The 20,386-nt window shown below is 48.7% G+C and overlaps 1 protein-coding gene across 1 annotated transcript in view; it reads right to left on the bottom strand.

Annotated features, from left to right (window-relative positions):
- The window catches only part of CHRNB3 (cholinergic receptor nicotinic beta 3 subunit), a 31,696-nt gene extending 24,241 nt beyond the window's left edge, over positions 1–7,455 (bottom strand). The window contains exons 1-3 of the mRNA XM_034774926.1: positions 7,298–7,455; positions 2,656–2,807; positions 840–884 (exon numbers count right to left, since the gene is read on the bottom strand). Of these exons, the coding sequence (XP_034630817.1) occupies positions 840–884; positions 2,656–2,807; positions 7,298–7,355 (255 nt within the window). The 5' untranslated portion in view covers positions 7,356–7,455. The remainder of the gene's footprint in view (positions 1–839; positions 885–2,655; positions 2,808–7,297) is intronic.
- Between the last annotated feature and the right edge of the window lie 12,931 nt (positions 7,456–20,386).

Here is a 20,386-nt window from a genome sequence, read left to right on the forward strand (position 1 = left end):
TACAGTAACCACACAGCTCCTTTAACTCTCACTGGAGCCAGGTGCTACTTACATTTACAGGATGCTTTAATGAATTGGATACTCATTATAATTGTCATGATGTCTATGAACCAATCAAATTGACTAAACAAAACACTAAGTTCTTTGGGAGCTAGGGAGAAGGTGGGTAAATATTCATTAAACATATAGCTCTTTGGTTCAGTTTGTATATGATAGGTCATTCCAGTGAACAATGTCCCCCAGGACAAGCACATTATAAAAGGATGATGAATTTAAATCTCAGGCATTGTAATTACTTTGGAAATATGTCGACTGTTTGTTTTTTGCTCCTTTGTTTGATCTTGCTGAGAAAGGGACCCCATGGCTAGAGGATAGTGCCAACCATTCTAATGCCCTCTAAGAGTTAGACATAATAGTCCCTCGGGGCTGCTGCACTGTGCACCGAATCCTGAGGCCTGGCTTAGTTCTCTGCAGTGGAGTAAGAGGTTGTTCTAACACATAGCTGGCATAAGTGCAGGACAGAAAAGGAAGATCACATGATTGTGTTTGCCGGCTTGTAGTCAAATGCTGGAAAACAGGCAGGCACGTGGTCTAGAATTTCCATTCCTCAGAAGCCCCTTTGGCTACTATCCGAGGTGCTGTTTGTATCAGAACAGGGAAACAAAATCTTCATGAAGGGCCACACTGGCCTTATTCAACCCTGGAGGGTAAGAACCCCATTACTCTCCTGATCAAATGGTGACTCCAACCACAGAGGGGGGAGCGAGGTCTGCTTGCCTGGTGTTCCCCCCCTACCACCAAACAACTCGACATGTAATGTAATGAATGGCCTGTTTTACCTGTTTCAGCCACACATTTGTGGTCATCAGCTGATTCTTTTCATCCTAGGGAGACAAGAGAATTGAAATTAAAAATATCCAAATAAATGCTTCCCATACTGATGTCTGACTGAATGGAGTTCAGTTCCTTTAGAAATCTCAGGATCGGCATTTAGCATTAGGGTCAGATTCTTCCAAAGAGTTCAGCACCCAGCTCTCATCAAAAGCCCCTGATTCTGAGCGCTTTGAAAAACCTCAGCTGGGCTTTTCAAAAAGGCTCAAAGGAGTCAGATGCCCAACTCCTTGAACAGCCCGAGCACTTAACGCCCAGTCCTGTTAGCCCACACAACTCCCGCTGAAGTCAATGGAAGCACTGCCTGGAGGCTCCTAGTAACACATGAATGCAACTCTGGGAAAGAATTTTCTTCTACAGAAATTAAAGCAAAATGTGCATGAACACCAGCTTTAGACAGTAAAGGATTTTGCGGACTGTGCTGTTTAGTTTAAAATAGGAGAGGGGAAAAATTAGCCACAGTCTGAACTCCCTTTGTTTTAGGTTCTAGTATAAGAGACGGGCCTAGGCCAGTGGAGTTAAGTGCTAGTGCAACGCTCCATGCTGAGAGGAATAAATCGGAGAACTCCCTTGCACAACGGCACCTACCTAAGAGCTTGGGAATGTAGGTGGAGAAAGAGGGTGTCTGAGTAGATGTGATCCAGTGGGCTCATTTCTTGGACTTTCCAGCTGCTACTATGCAAAAGTAATTCTGGGACCATGCTCCCATTCACGTTGCTGCAAACTCACTCAGACATTACAGTGTCTTATGGACAGACAGAAAAATAATGTTTAGGGTGAAAAAATAGTTTCTGCTTCATGTCTGGCTTCTTATTTTGGTTGCCAGCTGTGTCCAGGCATGAGTTGTGCCCAACATTTATATTACAAACATTTGAGGGTTGCTGGTGGTGATATTTGGTTGAACTGGTTAAAAAGGGGGGGGGGTGTTAAATTCACTTTTCCCTTTTCTTTAGAGTTTCAAAATGTTGAAATTTTGAAAACTGAAAAACATCAGCCAGCAGGAGAGTTGGAAAATGCGCAGGAGGAAATTGGGAAAAGTTTGCTAAAATTTTTCCTAATTTCTTTTTAATTTCAAAATGTTGACATTAGAAATTTCATTTAAATTCAAAAAATGTCAACCAGCTCTAAGCTTCATGAAGAGCAACCTTATTTGTAAGCTCTATTACATTCTCCTCCCCTTGGGCTGTCTTTCTATTCGATGGTAAACTCATCGGAGCAGGGACTATCTATTACTCTCTGCTTGTGAAGTGCCTAGCACACTTTATTATTTGTACAACCCATAGTTTCTAAGAGCCCCAATCACAGACCAAAGCCCCATTACACTAAGTAATATACAAGCACAGAATAAAACAATGTTCCCTTGCCCCAAGGAGTTTACAATCTGTGCACAAGACAAGAGACAACAGCTAGATACAGACAGACCAAAGGGGGAGTACAAAGGAACAATGAGACAATATTGGAGGAGGGACTTTATGCTTGTTATAGAGTAGCAAGATACAATAACATCCTAGGAGCAGAAATTGGGTAGACCGGGATCGCAAGGGGTGAGTTGTCACATCTCTAGCCAACAATTGACATGCAACTGTCTGACAACTCCATTATGCATCTCGTATCATAAGGTGAAAGGTTAATGAACTAAGCTCTTCCACATCCTAGTTCCCTAAAATTTGCCATGAAAAATGATACAAACATTAAAAAATCATTTACAACATGAGTTTGCAGATATAGGTTTTCTCTTTGTTAAAGGTCCTACAGCTTACTTACCACATCCACAAGCTGAGATATCTTTAAGCCAAAAAGGACTTTTATTGTATCATTGGAGTTTTCAACAGGTCGGACCCATTTCTGGTACCCATGAAATAAGTGTCTCAGGAGGGCATCTTCGTTTTCAGCAACCAAACTGAGCCCAGCAACAGCTAAAAGGAGACAAAGAGTGTTTGGGTGTATGCGAAAGTGCAACGCGAGGTGTCCTCTGAGTTGAAGAGAGTAAGAGGAAAGACAATCATCAGCAATGAAAACAGGAAAATCTGCCTCAGGCAAAACCTTGCCAGATAGGGATTAAATTTACAGTCTCTCAACAGAGCCAAGGAAGGAGGGAAGTACGATTAGTCAGCTCAAATGGGGATTTTGTTATATTTATGCTGACATTGTGTTATCTAATTTGATTAGATGTTTATTGTTTATTTTTAGTGTATTTTTAAAAGATCATCAAGAGTGCCAGAACATCAGGTGGGCCTCTCATTGTAAAGCAGCGAAAATCCAAATTAATAAATGCTGCCTCAGGAAGAAATCACACTTTTTGGTAATACCTGACTTGGGGCACCCTGGTCACTTTGTACTCCAGGCAGACAGTACTCCTGTTAACAGAGCCTCAATCTCATTTTGTTCACATGGACCTTTTGAAACAGAGCGCGTACACGGAGTGAGGTATTGCATGGTTGTGTTTTGTGATGAATCTGCTAGGCAAGAAGCTACCATTCCCATCACCCCCTCCCCGCCACGTTCTGATCCCCAGTGTGGACATACTTCCCTGGCCAGGGGGCAGAAACTCTATGAAAAACCCTGACCCAGGAAGTAACCGTGCCCTGGGGGAAGCAGCAGCAAACTGGGAGCAGCTGGGAAGCAAAATGCAGGGGAAGCTACACGCACTGCTAACTGCAGCAAGAGCCAGGCAGCTGTGTGTGAACAGGTGGCCACTGCAGCTGGGGTCAGGTCAGCAGAGAACTTGCAGGAAGGTAACCGCAATAATTATGGTTCGTATTCGGGAACATTATGAGTCATAGACCCCATTCCATTGATCCACTGCTCTCGGTCTTCCTCCTCACATCATACATGCTCAGCCCTGGGGTGGATGACCCCTGCAAGGTTACATCCATCCATTCTACATGCCGCTTGGAAATTTGGGCTCCCCACTACTCCGCATCCCTCTGCCAGCTGTGTCTCCACCCCCTTGAGCTGCCATCTGCCTTCCAGCCCCAGGCCACCCCCTGTTTCTCCAGGGGAAGTTGGTAGTCACACAGACAGCACTTGAAGGAGAGACTGGTGTATCCTTTTCCTCTTGAAGACCCACGTGGTAAAATCCCACCCTGAACTCATGTTGCATCAGCCCTCTGGCTAGTGTTGCCAGATCTCCCCACTCATGCCTGCCCTGGTCTGTGGGCTGCAGAGAGGAGCAGGGTTTTGCTTTACCTGCTCTCTTCCTGCTTTGGGGGCCCACAAGGCATTGGGAAGGAGCAGTCACTGGGCGACTGAGTACAGGTGTAATGCAGCACCCGGGACTGAACCTGGGACCTTCAGATCTTAGCACATGAGCCTCTACTGCCTGAGCTAAGAGATCTAGCTCTGTTAGCCAGGGGTGTAGCAGGCCCATCCTCCTTTAAGGGGGACAGAGCGCGACACTGCGTGGGTGGGGGCTGTAGAGGCATTGCTATGGTGCCTGGCCTCATGTAAGGTGTACAAGACTGGGAGGAGGCTCCAACCTGAGAATTCATGCTGCAGCCAGGCCCATTGGGGCTGTGATTGTCAGGAAATACTCACTAGATACCAGAGACATTTAAGCAGGGGAATGTCCACACCCCCAAAGCTGATATAGAAAAGCGAGTCCCTTCTTGGCGGTTAGACAACGGTCAATGGATTAAAGGCGCTGATTACACGACACCTTCCATGGAAGCAGATGGCGTGGCAGTCTCCTGTGTTTGACCTGTCAGCATTCGTTAGGTAGCATCTACAAAGGGAGAGGGAGGGGCTTCCCCTTCATCCAGAGCCTGGCAATGCATTCAGAGTGCAATCTGGAGGCGGAAGCTAGTAACGCCCTGCAGCAAGCACATAGGAGTAGACTGGAGTCTGGGTTTGTATGTGTGTGAGGCCAGCGGACAGGGTGGGCTGGGAGTAATGCTAGGGTGAGGGCAAGTGAGGCCTAGGAACCAGCTGCAGCAGAAACATGCTCCCGGATCTGAGCTTTTACATAAACAAACCCATTTTCTAACCCCTGTGGTTACTCCCAGCCTGGAACTGGACACATGCCCATGTAACACTCATCTTACATCTACAGTCTCGGAGCCTGTGAGGATGGGAAATGCCCCATTCATCTCAGGTAGGTTGTTGACTCTGGAGCCTAACAATAACACTGCACAAGGTAACGCTGTTGACTGTTTCACTGCTGATTCTGAGCACTCCTGTGCCGGTCCTTCGTTGTTGGATATGGAGCCGGAGCAGAGCAGCTGGTTGAGGAGACAGAGCACAGTTGACGTGGGGAGGTGGGGGCACCAGATGGCTTTTGGCCGCTTTTCCACCTTCTCTGCACTGAGACAGCAAAGAAGCCAGTTTGCACCCACCCCCCCACCCGTGGTACAATTTAGAGCAACCTCTGGGCTGCTCTGAGTTTTGCCAGTTTGTAACAGGACCCTAGGGGCTGTTACACCCGCTGGGAAGTGCTGGAACACACCAGTCTCTCCCTCCCCATACTGCTCTCTCCGTTGAAGGGGAGAGAGTGGTATTTAGCTGGTATAGCTGGCTCTGTGCTACCAGGGCATTTCACCATGCTCCTCCCCAGCTGGCTGGCCCCACCACCACAGGCTGGAGCAGGGACTAGACTCTGCCTCTACAAGGTCAAACCCTTTCCTCCAAATGCCTGCTCACTCCATTTCCCATGCCCACTGCCAAAAGCCTCATTGAATCTGAGGGCCCCAAACCCAAACTGCCTCCCACTGTTCCCAGGGACCAGTGTCTCTAGCTGCCCAGCCTTCCAGCTTTCCCCTGATGAGTGCTGCAGTGGTGCATTGCGGGCAAAATTTCACAGCAGGGGGACAACCTGGGGGAGGCTGTAAACCAAAAAACATCCCAAACCTGGGAAACGTGCTGGATTTAACCGGAAAATAATGAACAACATCCCCTATCCCTTTCCTGATTTAATGTAATACAGCCTTCCCCTGAACCTGGCTCAGAAACATCCCCATGCCACAGAATCAGTAGAGAAGAGGAAGCAGTTTTCATAGAACCTATGTCACAGACTACATGGGGCCTGACTCTGACCTGGGGGGGCATAATGGAAACCTGGCGGGATAATTCTTATAGCTGGAATGAGCCTGGAAGAGCATGATCAATAGAGGAGATGCAGAAAGGGAAGAAGTGGGGTCCCCAGAAACAGAGCCACAAAAGATGGATCGGGCCAAATTCAGCTGTGGTGAAATGGTGACATCAGTTATCCACTGGGCATAAATTGGTCCCCAAATGCAGGAGCCTGGGGCAAGGAAGAGGCAACACTATGGCCCTGCCCCCTCCCTAGGCATGGGGTGAGCAGGCTGCATCCCATAAAATTGCAGGCATGCACCACCTGGTGCAAAGGCTACATTCTACACACTGTCTCCAGGTATTACTCCCCCCCTTCCCCCCGGGCTGTGCCTAACAGGCATCCCTAAAGCCTTAAAGAAGGAAAAAGGCTGTTTAGGGAACTAAGAGAAATGGGGTAAAACTGAGCACAGAAAACATGTAGGCTGTATAGCTGGAAAAAAAGTCCTTCCCCAGTGAGGTCTATTCTGCCATGATCTCATCTCCCCAAAGAAATGTGAGAAGACCATAGGCTAGAATCTTTTACAACAAGACTAGATGAAGCAGCGGGGAATACACTGAAAGAAGCAATGTTGCCCTTGAAGAAAGATGAACAAGATTATCAGATGCTGTAGGTCAGACCCATCTCCAATGTCATTGATTCATGTGTGTGTGTAAGTTTCAGTGCTCATCACCACATTTATTGTGTGTACGATGAATTCATCACGCTTGCCATACCACTTAATATTGCCCCTCGTTAACTTTTCCTCATTTATAGTGGTTTGTGGTTTCTGATCCTACTGGCAAAAGAGTTGATAAATGAATAGAAAAAGCTCTGGCAAGGATGGTGGAGGGAGCTTTCTACACATGATGTGCACTGGAAGAAATACACAAACAGTACCTTTAGCCTTTTGTCTTTTCACTTGAGCGGCTAGGAGTTCATCTCAATGCTGGGGATTTTCTCTTCTTTAGCAACACATACTCTCTTTCTCTCTCCCTCACACACCCATAAAAACACTACTTTTCCTCTCAACTGTCAAATATTTTGTGGCATTGGGTACTAAACCCAAGATGCACTTTTCTGAGTAGAAAGGGGCTCTGCTATTTTAGTTACTCTTCATTTCTCCTCTGCTCCAGTAATATCTACCAGTAACTTCATTGCCTCATGTTTAAAAGGCTTTTAAATGGAGGAACAAATATAACCATGTTTACAAGTCAGAGTTGTTTTAAAAGAAAGTAGAATAACTATTATAACAATGAATGCTAATGCCTAACTTCAGCGAGCAGACACCGAACTCTGTTACAGAAAGAAATCTGCATTTCTGGCGTTCCCGGTGGAAAAGGAAGAAATCGCACTTACCGGAGTTGCTAACACAAAGAATGAGGGGTACCAGAGTAAGATCTAGCAGCAGCAGCATGGCAGCTTTTGTTTTCACAAGCAAACAAATTCCAGCCTAGAAACGGGTGAACAGGAACTAATTAGAAAGCATGAAGGATCAGAGTGTCTGCAAAGAAGGATCGGGCATGCCAAGCCTAATCTTGCATCACTGGGAAGCTTTTTAAAGTACACTTCATTGATTTTCAGTCAGCTGTCACAGCCTGTAAGTCTAAAAAAATATCTCTGGGTCCTAAACTCTGACACATTTACTCTTTATATTATAACCAGTGCTAGCCTGTTATAAATCAGAGACAGCATGAAGTCAGAAAAAATATAAGTGGTAGACAGCCAAGACGGACCATAATACAAATATATCTTTTACCACTAAATCATAGATCTCAGGGGTGGAAAAGGTCTAACTTTCCCAGTGCAGGAAAGGTTGAAAGAAGGGCATGTTTAATCTAGAGAAAAGAAGGCTGTGGTGGGACATGCTAACTGTCTTTCAATACGTAATAAGTTGTTAGAAAGAGGACAGTGTTCAATTGTTCTCCATGTCCGCTGGAGGTAGGACAAGTAGTACTGGGTTTAATCTGCAGCAAGGGAGATTTAGGTTAGATATTAGGAAAAACTTTCTAAGGGTAGTTAACTGGCTTCCAAGGGAGGCTATGAAATCTCCATGACTGGATGTTTGTAAAAACAGGTTAGGCGAACACCTGTCAGGGATGGTCTAGGTCAGTGGTTTTCAAACTGTGGGTCGTGACCAAGTACTGGGTCGTGGAATGTCAGGCACTGGGTCATGGTGGCTCTGGTCAGCACCGCCGACCGGGCCGTTAAAAGCCCCATTGGCAGTGCTGCCCGGCTAAGTCAGGCTAGTCCCTACCTGTTCCGACACTGCGCTGAGACCTGGAAGTGGCCAGCAGCAGGTCTGACTCCTAGGCGGGGGGGCCACGGGGTTCCACAGGCTGCCCCACCCCGAGCACCAGCTCCACATTCCCATTGGCAAGGAACCAACCAATGGGAGCGGGGGGGGAGGTGCCTGCAGGCAAGAGCTGTGCGGAGCTGCTCGCGTACCTCCGCTTAGGAGCCGGACCTGCTGCTGGCTGCTTCCAGGGCGCAGCGGGGTCTGCGATGCCAGGACAGGTGGGAAGCCTGCCTCTGCACCCCAGTTGTGCTGCTGACCAGGAGCCGCTGGAGGTAAACCCGTGCCCCAACCCTGCCCCCCAATCCCCTGCCCCAGCCCTGAGCCCCCCTTCAAACTCAGAGCCCCTTCCTGCACCCCAAGCCCCTCATCCCCGGTCCCACCTCAGAGCCTGCACCCCCAGCCCAGAGCCCTGACCCCCTCCCACACTCAACCCCCCCCCCAGCCCAAAGCCCCCTACCACACATTGAACCCCTCATTCCCAGCCCCACCCTGCAGCGCTCACCCCCACACCCAAACCCTCTGCCCCAGCTCATAGCCCCTCCCACACCCCAAACCCCTCATCCCCAGCTCCATTGGGTCGCAGACATCAATAATTTTCTTCAACTGGGTCACCAGAAAAAAAGTTTGAAAAATCACTGGTCTAGGTTTACTTGGACCTACCTCAGCATAGGGGGCTGGACTAGATGACCTCTCAAGGTCCCTGCCAGACCTACATTTCTGTGAGTCTAGGACTGTTTCCCCCACTGGCCTCATGGTCTAGTGTTAAATAACTAAACTGATGGGGCTTATAGCAGTTCCATAGGGGAGATTATTGAACAAGTTTCTAAATCTCATTCTTCCTGTATATGGAAATCAGTGACTTCAAATGGGCTTTGGATCAGACCTATTCAGCCTCACTGTTCATTTTCCCAACCCATTCATCCCTCAGGCACCCCGAATGGAAGTCACTTAAACATATATCTACAAAAAGGGAGTTTAAAGTGCAGAGTTTTGCCCTTGCTATAGCAAGATGGACTGGCCAAAACCCTTGGCTTGCATCCAAATTAGAAAATACATTTCCAGTTTGAAATCTAGATATGACTTTCTCAGCTGTTCTCATGGGATACTGATTGTTTTTTGATGGCCACATTAGAATCTTTTGGAGCTAGTCAGATCCTCGACTGATTTAGTTGTATGACGGTGACTATCCTGGTATCCCTATAACATCTTAATTTACCATCTGTTCAAGCTCATCTTTTTACTTTTTGATGCTAATGGGGCTTTTCATGGTGCCTGTCTTTTTGGCAGCATGCTCAGATCTATATCAGTGTGATGGGTTATATCCTCTATGTACCCCGGTCTGTTAAACAGCTCACCAAGTTCTTTAAAAACATCTTTTGCATCCCATTCAACAGGCAAGTTATACCCCCATTTGATTATCTGCACTTGCAGGTTGCTTTTCAACTCAAGAATTCATGGAACTCCCTGTTCCATTACTTCAAACTGGCATCTGTAACAGACTTGCTAGTGTGGCTTCGACACATGGAACGGTGTGGTGACTGCTTTATGAAAGAACCTTAGATTTGGACTTTAACGCTGGGCAGTCACTAACCCTTTTGTACATGCCTGCTGTGATTATTTTACACTCTGCTCCAGTATGTATTCTCAAAGGCATTTTTTGTTGATTTATTGCCAAAGCCACAAGCCCATCTATTGTGGAACCTGGCTTTGTAACGGTATTAGAAGACTCAGCAGTCTTCTGCATCATCATCAGAGCTTTATTCTCCAGTCTTATATTCAGGCATCCATTCTGCTTTTGTACTTCTTTGCAACTTGTGCTGCCAGAGATGCACTTTTGCAAAATGGTTGCTTTCACTGCACATTTATCACACCCGTTTTGCTAGCCATCTTAGAGTTGTTTTGCAATTGCCTGTATATGGAAATCAATGACTTCAAATGGGCTGTATATGTGTTACAAACATATTTGATCGTTGTTATTTGTTTACCCTTGCAGTCTGTCTTTATGCCGTGGACTGCATTTATAATTAGATGCACTTCAGTTCTCTTTCCCTCTTGGTTAACTGGAAGTTGGGAAGCTCGGTTTTCACACGTATCAAATCTTTGCAAATTCAAGTCAATTTCTTGCAATAACTTTGCTTTGAACTGGTTATCAGTTATACGAGAAATAATCTGGGTTCTCATTAGTCTTTCTGTTAATTGTTCAGATTCACATGATTTAGCCTCATTACACAGGTTTAAAACATAATGATCAATTATCTTCTCTGGCAGTTAGTTTCCTTTAAAGCAAATGTGTCTTTCTTAAGTAACAGTTCTGTGTAGTTCCGTGTTCTTGACATTTTTAATGACCTTTGTCTAGCAGTTTGCAGCCCCATTCATGCTGTCACTGACTTGTACTGTGCGTGCCCCTGGGCTTGCCACATAGAGTAGCGTGAAGGATCTTACCCTCTCTGGTTTCTCTGTTCTGTTCCTGGTCCAAAAATATTTGCAAGTGCTGCAGCTTCCTCCTCCAGTTCTCTGCTGCAGTCTTCCATGTCGAATAGAGATCGGGAAGCATTAATATCATTGTACAAGGCACAAGAAGGACCTCATCTGGAATACTGCTTACAGTTCTGGTCACTCATGTTCAAGAAAGATTCATTCAAACTGGAATAAGTTCAAAGAAGGGCTACTGGGATGATCAGGGGAATGGAGAGCCTACCTTACAAGAGGAGACTGGGAGAGCTTGGGTTGTGGGCTGGCCCTGTGCTACACAAGATTTTGGCACCTGAGGTGGGGAGCTGAAATGACACCCCCATGCCCCCTTGCTTGGGCCAAAACTTTGAAACTCTGGGTCCTAGTGGTGCCCCCCCCACCCCAGTCTGGCACCTGAGGTGGCCGTCTAAGTTCGCATCATGGTAAGGCCAGCCCTGGTGTAGCATAGCAAAAGCAGGCTCAGAGGGCATATGGTTGCACTCTAAAAATCATGGGGGTAAGCTAAGGGACGATGTTGGCACAGGAACAAATAGGTATAAAGTGGTCATGAATAGATTTAAACTGGATATCAGAAGAAGGTTTCTAATCAACAGAGGAGTGTGTTTCTGGAACAGCCTCCCCATAGGAAAAGTGGGTGCAAACAGCCTAACTAGTTTTAAGTTGAGTTTGGTACATTTATGAAGGGGATTAGATGATGGGGTTGCCTGCCATAGCAGAGGATTGGACTTGATGACCCTGGAGGTCTCGTCCATCCCTATGTTCCTTAATCACCACGGATGAGGTTGAGAAGTTTTGAGGACAGGAAATGAGAGACTCATTGGAGAAGAAGCTAGACAGGGAGGAGCCTGGAGGACAGTAGGTGACAGCTACAAGAGGGAGAGAGCAGTTGGCTGCAGGATGCTCTGGCAGAAAGGGGATAAGCAAAGCAGGTCCAGGTCTAGGTAACACAGGAACAGAGTTATTCAGGTTTAACACTCAGAGCAGGAGACTCTCTGCCTCACTCATGTAGGGAAGGGACTCCCTGTAGGCCCAGAGCCAGAGAGAGAGGCCCTCAGAGTGGCGTTTGGGCTCAGCTGCCATTTCAGGATGGTATTTGACTCCCCAGGGCTTTTGATGCAGTTTGATCATGACGTCGTTTTGGGAACAATCTCAGGATGGTCATAGTGAAATGGGTAAATGTAACGGAGCTCTGGGCCTTGCTGCTCTCCCACACCATGCAGGGAGCACTTAGAGAGAGAGTGGCAGCTCCTGTAATGAAGTTTGGAGGTTGAAGTTTGATCCCCCTCCCAATGCCCACTCATCACCAGAAGAGCCAGAGAAGAATCCAATTCAACAGACTTCCCCTTTATCACAACACCTGCCCCAGGGACATCCATGGTAGCCCCTCAAAATCAGGGCTGTTCTGGGCCATTACCATCAGCAAAGGACTGTAAGGCACCTCTGGACTAAGTGCAGCTTCCTGGAACCTATCTCAATTCCACAGCAGTATTTCCAACTGCCCCCCATCAGCTCCTGTAGAGACAATGAGGTGAGAGTAGCTTTCCCACCCCACAGCACACACGATATTTTCAAAGCAGGGGCCCCTTCCTCCTCCCTCAACTCCCTTCCATAGCGTGAAGGCACTGTGGACTACTGTTCAATAGTGTCTCACTCCTGCATCCCCCCCAGACCCTTCCCTCCCTCCCTCTCTGCTTCTCCCCTCCCCTATCCTCACACGCTGCCCCTCCTTCCCATACACACTATCTGTTCCTTCTTCCATATGCACTCACCCAAGCCCCCAGCTCTGTCTCCTTGTCCCTTCCCAGAGACATCCCATGATCACCACCATCCCTCTCCTTTTTTCTTTCTCTCCTGCCACTGCCATTCTTCCTCCGTTATTTTCTCTGTTTCCTTTTCTATTTTCCCTTTCTGTGCCTTCCCTTCCCTTCTATTGCTTCTTTGGTGCAGCTGCCCCACCACTTGATGGCAGGGTTGGGACACTGCTGGCAGCAGCTCCTGAAGGCCAACTGTAGTAGCTTTGGGGCATGTCTACACTACAAAATTATGTCAACCTAAGTTACATCTGCATACAGCCAGCACAGTAATTCAATCGTTTTTGTGTGTCCACGCTACGCTGCTTGTGTCAGCAGTGCCCGTTTTCACTAGCAGTGATTGTAGTGATGCAGAATGCCCTGCACCATGAGTAGCTATCCCACTGTGCAACTTGCTACCATCTAGCGCAGGGTGTTTTGGGAAGGTTTGCAATGTCTCATGGGGCCAAAATGAGTTAAACTTCCCATCATGCGGTGTTCTCCATCCCATAATTTCACCTGCATCCCACAATGTTTTGCACCTCTTTTCAAAATCCCTGCAAACCTGTACGTCCCCCCTCAATGTCCGCAATCTTTGTCAGAAGCCTGGATCCTGGACATCTCACAACTATTGTGATGAGCGTTGCAAGCCTGGGGAGCCTGATCCTAGAGTATTTGCAGAGCCGCAAGAGGAGCCCTGGGGAACACGACGATTCCTTGGAGGCTAGATTGCTGTGGGACACAAACAATTCAAAGCTGTTGGCGGCATTCACAGAGCAGCTGCAGATGGTGGAGCACTGGTTCTGGGCCCAAGAAACGAGCACTGACTGGTGAATCTCATTGTCATGCAGTTTCAGGATGATGAGCAGTGGCTGCAGAACTTTCGGATGCACAAGGCCACATCCTGGATCTGTGTTCAGAGCTCGTCCCAGCCCTCCAGTGCAGCAAGACCAAAATGAGCTCTGCACTGACAGTGGAGAAGAGAGTGGCGATTGCTCTGTGGAAACTGGCAACGCCCAATTGCTACCACTGGGGGCTATTGTGATACAAGTGTGCAGGGCCATTGATTTATGTCCTGCTATGAAGGACTGTGACTCTGGGCAATGTGCAGGACATTGTGGATGATTTTGTAGCACATGGGTTCCCAAACTGCAGTGGAGTGATAGACAGCACGCAGATCCCCATTTTGGCACCAGACCACCTTGCCATAGAGAACATCAACAGAAAGGGCAACTTTTCTATGGTAATGCAAATGCTGATGGATCACTGGGGATGCTTTACCAACATCAGTGTGGGGTGGTCTGGAAAGGTGCATGATGCACGCACGTTTAAGAACACAGGCCTGTTCAGAAAGCTGCAAGCAGGGACTTTCTTTCCAGACCAGTGGATTACCACTGGGGATGTTGAAATGCCAACAGTGATCCTGGGAGACCCAGCCTACTCCTTGCTCCCACCTCAGCACCACCAAGGAGCACTTCAACTAAAGGCTCAGCAGATGCTGAATGACAGTTGAATGTGCCTTTGGTCATTTGAAAGGTCGCTGACGCTGTCTGCTCTTGAGATTGGACCTCGGTGAGAAAAATATCCCAATGGTTATAGCTCCTGCTGTGCCTTGTATAATACCTGTGAAGCAAAGGGGAGAAAGTTTCTCCTGGGATGGACAGCAGAGGTGGAATGGCCGTCTGCTGATTTTGAGCAGCCGGAGCTGTAAGAAGAGCTCAGTAGACAGCTATTCAGCTCAGGGAGGCTTTGAAAGACCATTTCAATAGTGAGTCACAGTAATGTGTGTTGCTGCAGTGTGTTCTACCTGGCATTGCTCTTTTCCACCCCAGGATGAAGCTTGTAATGAGTGCTGTCTGTAGTAGTAATATAACATTGCAAATGCACCCCTAACTATTATCTGTGAATGATGTCAGCCCCAGCCAGCATACACTGTGAACTAGTAAAGATGAAATACATTTTCATAACTAGACTTTTCTTCCATACCCATGGGAAAAAACGGTTATTCACCTTCTCGTAACTGTTGTTCTTCGAGATGTGTTGTTCGTGTCCATTCCAATCAGGTGTGTGAGGGTCGAGCCACCACAGGAGGGAGTCGAGGACTGGGTGAGGCAGGGTCACGCTCCTGTCCAAGCTGTCCCAGGCTGGGCAATACACTGACGCGAGCCACGACTGAAGAGGTCGAAGTCTGAGTCTGTCATGCTGCACCACGTAGGATCAGGCAGCCATGTGTCTGATAAGCAGTTCCTCGCTGAGGTGGTGGGAAACAATCTGAGGCCTCAAATGATATCGGTCGGGGCCTGAAACCTTGCTTCCAGCAGGTAAGCCCCGGCTTGAGTCGAGTACAGTACTGCCCCTATAAACTCTATCCTCTGGATGGGGGACAGAGTCAATTTTGCTTTGTTTAGAAGGAGACCCAGGTTGTCGAAGGTGGCTCTGATTAATCTGACCTGAGCTTCCACTTGGGTCCTGGAGCGGCCCCGATCAGCCAGTCGTCGAGGTATGGAAACACCTGTACTTGGTGCCTGCGCAAGAACTCAGCAACGACTGCCATGCACTTGGTAGAGACTCGAGGTGCTGCTGACAGGCCGAATGGAAGAACGGTAAATTGGTAGTGGGTACTGTTGACCACAAATCTGAAGTACTTTCTGTGGGGCTGAGTGATTGTGATATGAAAATATGCGTCCTTCAAGTCAAGGGCGGCATACCAGTCCCCTGGATCCAAGGAAGGGATGATGGAGGCCAAAGAGACCATGCAGAACTTGAGTTTCTTCACAAACTTGTTGAGTTCTTGCAGGTCCAAGATAGGCCTGAGGCCGCCTTTAGCTTTCGGTATTAGGAAATACCGGGAATAAAAGCCCTCACCCCTTTGCTCCTGAGAAACCTCCTCCACTGCCCCTAGAGATAGGAGTGACTGCACCTCCTGGATAAGGAAATGCTTGTGAGAAGCGTCCCTGAAGAAGGAAGGTGGGTGGAAGGGTGGGAGGGCACAGAATTGGATGGAGTACCCCCTGTCTATCATGCGGAGCACCCAGCAGTCCAAAGTGATTTGGGACCATGCCTGGTAGAAGGACAGTCGGGAGGAAAAGGTAAGGTGGGGTAGATCCAGTTTTTGTTCTGGTGCACTGTCCTGGACTACACCTTCAAAAGGCCGGTTTGGGGCTGGAAGGTGGTTTGGGTTGGCCAGAGCCCTGGTCTGAGGACGGGTGTTGTCTTTTTCTGCTGCTCCTGTTCCTCCTCCGAGAACCGTCCTGGCGGTTCTGCTGATAGAACCTCAGAGGAGGTTGCGGCCTGAAGTGTTCCTGCTGTGTGGCAGGAGTATGCAGGCCCAAAGACCTGAGGGTGGCTCGTAAGTCTTTCGGGCTATGCAGCCTCTTGTCTGTCTTTTCAGAGAAAAGAGTCACACCCTCAAATGGGAGGCCCTGAATGGTCTGTTGGACCTCATAAGGGAGCCCCGAGACTTTGAGCCAGGAGCCCCTTCTCATGGCCACCCCAGTAGCCATGACACTAGTGGCGGCATCAGCACCATCCAACGCAGCCTGGAGGGAGGCCCGGGAGACTAGCTTTCCCTCCTCCACCAGGGCTGAGAACTCTGCTCGAGAGTCTGAAGGGAGGAGTTCCGAAAACATGGCCATCACTGCACAGGGGTTATAAGAGTACCTGTTGACGATGGCCTGCTGGTTCAAAATATGGAGCTGCAGATCCCCTGTAGAGTAGACCTTTCTCCCGACAAGGTAGAGTCGCTTAGCCTCCGTGGTTTTTGGGGAGGGTGGAGCTGGTGCCAAACCAGCTGCCTGAGCCAACGAAGGTGGCGGGGCCATTGTCTGTGCCGCTGTCGCTGCTGCAGTGCCAAAAATACTGTTGGTACCGGCACAGTAGTCGGTGCCGAGAACGCAGTGAGCACCGAGGTTGAAAGAGTCGTTGGTGCCGAGGCCAGTACCAGAAATGGTGCCCCAGCCAATGGAGTTGGCGTGTGGGTAGGCGCCAAGGAGGGCTGCGTGGTTGATGGCGGGACAAATGTGGCTGAGGCCACTGAAGATGCTGTGGAGCGGTGCCCTTGGATCCCTCCCTGGCTCTGGTGAAAGGCCCAGGGGGTCCAGAATGGCCACTGTGGTGGATTTTGCCACTGCGGTGGCCATGCCAGTGCTCTCACCTGTCTCGCCTTGACCTCGATTGTCGGCTCCTGCTCCTCCGAGAGCAGTAGGAGTCAGACTCTGACTCCGAGGTCTCCAAGATTGAAGACCACAGAGGAGCGGAGCTTCGGTGCCTTGAGCATTAAAAGCTTGGGGAGCGACTAGGCTCTCTGTCCAAGTGAGCCGGTGCCAAAGAACGTGGAGAGGCGGAATGCCTGGACATCATTGCCAGCCTCCTTCCTGACTTCACCTGGTTCCTCCCTTGTAGGGGGCAAGAACGGCGCTGTAAGGTGCAGCAGATCCCAAGCAGCTTCAAAAGCTTCCAGCATCAAAGGAAGTGGCAGCTGCTGGCCTGTAGGGAGCAGTGAACATGGGGGGCCCGGACTCAACTACCTCGGCTGGGCAGGAGTCGACACGGCGCTAATGGGGGATCCCGAGCTGTGGCCCACCTGGGGTCTCCCTTCCTTAGATTTAGCAGGTGCTGACCACCTGTCCAACTTCTTTTTCTTCTGAGACACCGTCGAGTAAGACCAGTGCCTGCTCTCCGCTGTGCCTCAGGAGGTGCCCGTGCCAGTGCCCAGTGTCCCAGGACGAGTCCTTTCTCAGCACCAAACTCAATGACAATGCCGGAGCGCTCCAGATCGACGAGGAAGTGCTAGGAGCCAGGTCCCCTGAACCCGGGTCCAAATGGGGGTGTAGAGCTGCCTCCATGAGGATCACTTTTAGCAACTGCTCCCTTTTTTTAAGAGTTCTAGGGCGGAACTCGCAGCAGATCTTACAGCGATCCTTTTGGTCACCCTCCCCTAGGCACCGTAAACACGAGGAGTGTGGATCGCTCTTTGACATGCACTTCGCGCAGACCCCACCATTTTTAACCCCCCCGGGACCATGGCATACCACGGCTCCGGGGAGTTGAAAGGGGGGTAGAGACCCCCAACAACTCTAATCACTAACTACTAAGATAAACTAACTAGTTACAAACAACTGGAGTTGAACATGCTTACTAAAGCCAGGGCTACGGGAAGTTCCAGCTAACCGTCACTGGTGGTAAGAAGGAACTGAGGGGGTGGCGGGTCGGCCGGGCTCTATATTAGGTGCCATGAAGGCGTGACTCCGGGGGCGCCCAGACTGACCCGACGGATGCGTCTATGGGAAAAAGCTTCCGGCTACTGGGCACGTGCGCGTGCACGCACCTGATTGGAATCGACATGAACAAACACTCGAAGAAGAACAGATACATTTGTAACTGAATAAAACGCAATAAATACAGGGAAAAGAACTTTTAAAGGGGAAAGAACAGTCGTTTCCATTTCAGAAACACACCAAGCGTGCCTTTCACCGGTCAGTGTATGAGCAGCTGTGATAACCTGTACTCTCCCTTGGGGAGGCATGGTAGGGGTAGTGCAGTGGCCCTGGATACCACATGGAATGTGTGTGGGGGGGGAGGTAGGGAGGTCCCAAAGGCAGTTCTCTATGGGCTGCAGAGGGATGCGAGCACGGGACTGTTGAACCTGAGGGTCAGCAAGAGTCTCCAGCATGTCTGTTTGCTGCCTGAGAAGCACTAGCATCTCCTGCTGCATGTCCCTCTCCTTTTCCTGCGCCTTTCTCCTCTCCGCTCTATCCCTGGCCAGGCTGTCCACGAGGGTGACCCTTCAAGCCCTGTGCTCGGTATCCGAAGCAGCAGAGGGTTGCAGGATCTCTTGGAGCACGTCATCCCGCATCTTCTTCCTTCTCCTCCTTATCTGGCTGAGCCGCTCCGCTGGTGTGGATGGAGAGACCCTCCAGGGCATATTTCCAGCTGCTAAAAATGCAATGCACAGAGGTACTATAGTGAGTGCAGTCACAAGATAAAAGGAAATTTGGTATACTTAACTCACTCCCTTTGATCCACACAAGTTACCAGCACTACATTCTCACTTCTCCTTGGGATTTATAGAGCACAGCGGTAGTCCCAGCCATGGTGAGTATGGCCCAGAGGGGAGGAGGCGGCGAGTTGGGACGATAAGGCAGGGGGTAGCTCACAGGCATGAGTTATGCAGATAGGCCAACTGAACTAAATACTGGCACTGTTTTCCACAGGCGGTGGTGATTTTAGCCAATATCTCACTCCTGAGGGCAATGGAGGCTGAAAGGGAACAGCTTCTTCAGGCTGGACTGCCTCCGACTCGGGTTCCTCCGAAGTATCCAGTAGCCCCCTGGACGTGGTGGTGGTGAGGTCTTCACGTAGGATGGCATGCAGCTCTTTGTAAAAGAAGCAGGTCTGCAGCTCTGCACCTGAATGCTTATTAGTCTCCCTTGTCTTCTGGTACACCTGCCGCAGCTGCTTGGCTTTCAAGCAGCACTGCAGCTGGTCCCTAGTCTTGTAGCCTTTCTCCCCCGTGCCCCGAGCAATCTGCCTGTAGATGTCAATGTTTCTACGACTGGATCGGAGCTGTGCGTGCACGGCATAGACTCTTCTCCCCACAGACCCAGGAGATCCAACACCTCCTGTGCTCTCCGGCCAAGAGCGTGTCTGCAGCGCGGAGCTGGCATGGTCAGCTGGGCAGTTGCTAGATGTACTCAAGAGTTGCTAGGTGAGCTCTCCAAGCCGAGCAAACAGGAAATGCAATTTCATAAATTTGCGGGACTTTAAAATGGAGGGGTGGCTTCCTGTGTACCTGGCCGCTGGGCAGCAGAGTTCAAAACATTGACCACAGCAGTCAAGGTGGGGTATTGTGGGACAGCTCCTGGATGCCACTAACAGCCAATGTAAGTAACACAGTATCTACACTGACACTGCGTCAACCGAATTACGTCAGTCTAAACTCTATGCCGCTCATGGAGATGGAGTATTTATATCAGCGTAGCAGGTGAGTTACATCAGTGGGAGTGAAATTTTAGTGTAGACAGTAACATAGTTAGTACCTTGCATCGACCTAACTCTGCAGTGTAGACCAGGCCTTGATCCTTAAAAGATCAGGACACTTTTGCTTAGGAGACTAAGGCCCTGCGTCTTGCAAACCTGGATGTGTTTAACTTCCTGCACATGACAGATCCCATCAACTCCATGTGAATATTCACATGAAGTGTAATTTAGGAATCTAACTTTAGGCACCTAGGTTTGAAAATCTGGGCCTAGGATGATCATTTTGTGCAACTTTTCCACGTTGCTGATGGATCCCACAAAACCTGCTAAAAATTTATTCCGCGGGTATCCTCCATTTTGTCAAAGCTTGAGAACTCTGCACAAATGTTGAGCCCTGGTTATGTCAGCAATTCCAGCTGTAATGAACAGATTTATCATGGCTTGTATATTGGTGAGAAAAGCAAACTACTGGACTCCGCAGGGAGGTGAACATGTAGACTAGCTCAGCAAGATCTGCAAGGGGAAATGGGGACACCTAATGGATTTGAGATGAAATTACAGTGACTGTCAAATAATCATTAATGCACATTTAAAACAGGATGCTCCTTCAAGTTGCTCTATTATTTGCCACACATATAGTATATGATATGGCCCATATTATATGATTATTAAATGAAAGGCCGCATTATAAGGCAGACATGTAGAAGCACAGATAACTCAAAATTAGTTGACTTCTTGGGGATCAAAAATGTAAGGTTGCAGTAGCATTATTTTTACAAGGATTATTAAATAATGTACCCCAAAATTACATGTAAATCCAGACCAACATTTTCAAACATGAGAGACCAAATCTAGGCATCTATCCTGGGATTTCGAATGAAATTCAATGGTATTTCGCTGTCTTACTCC

This window comes from Trachemys scripta, chromosome 6, assembly GCF_013100865.1.
Source record: "Trachemys scripta elegans isolate TJP31775 chromosome 6, CAS_Tse_1.0, whole genome shotgun sequence".
Taxonomy (NCBI): Eukaryota; Metazoa; Chordata; order Testudines; family Emydidae; genus Trachemys; species Trachemys scripta.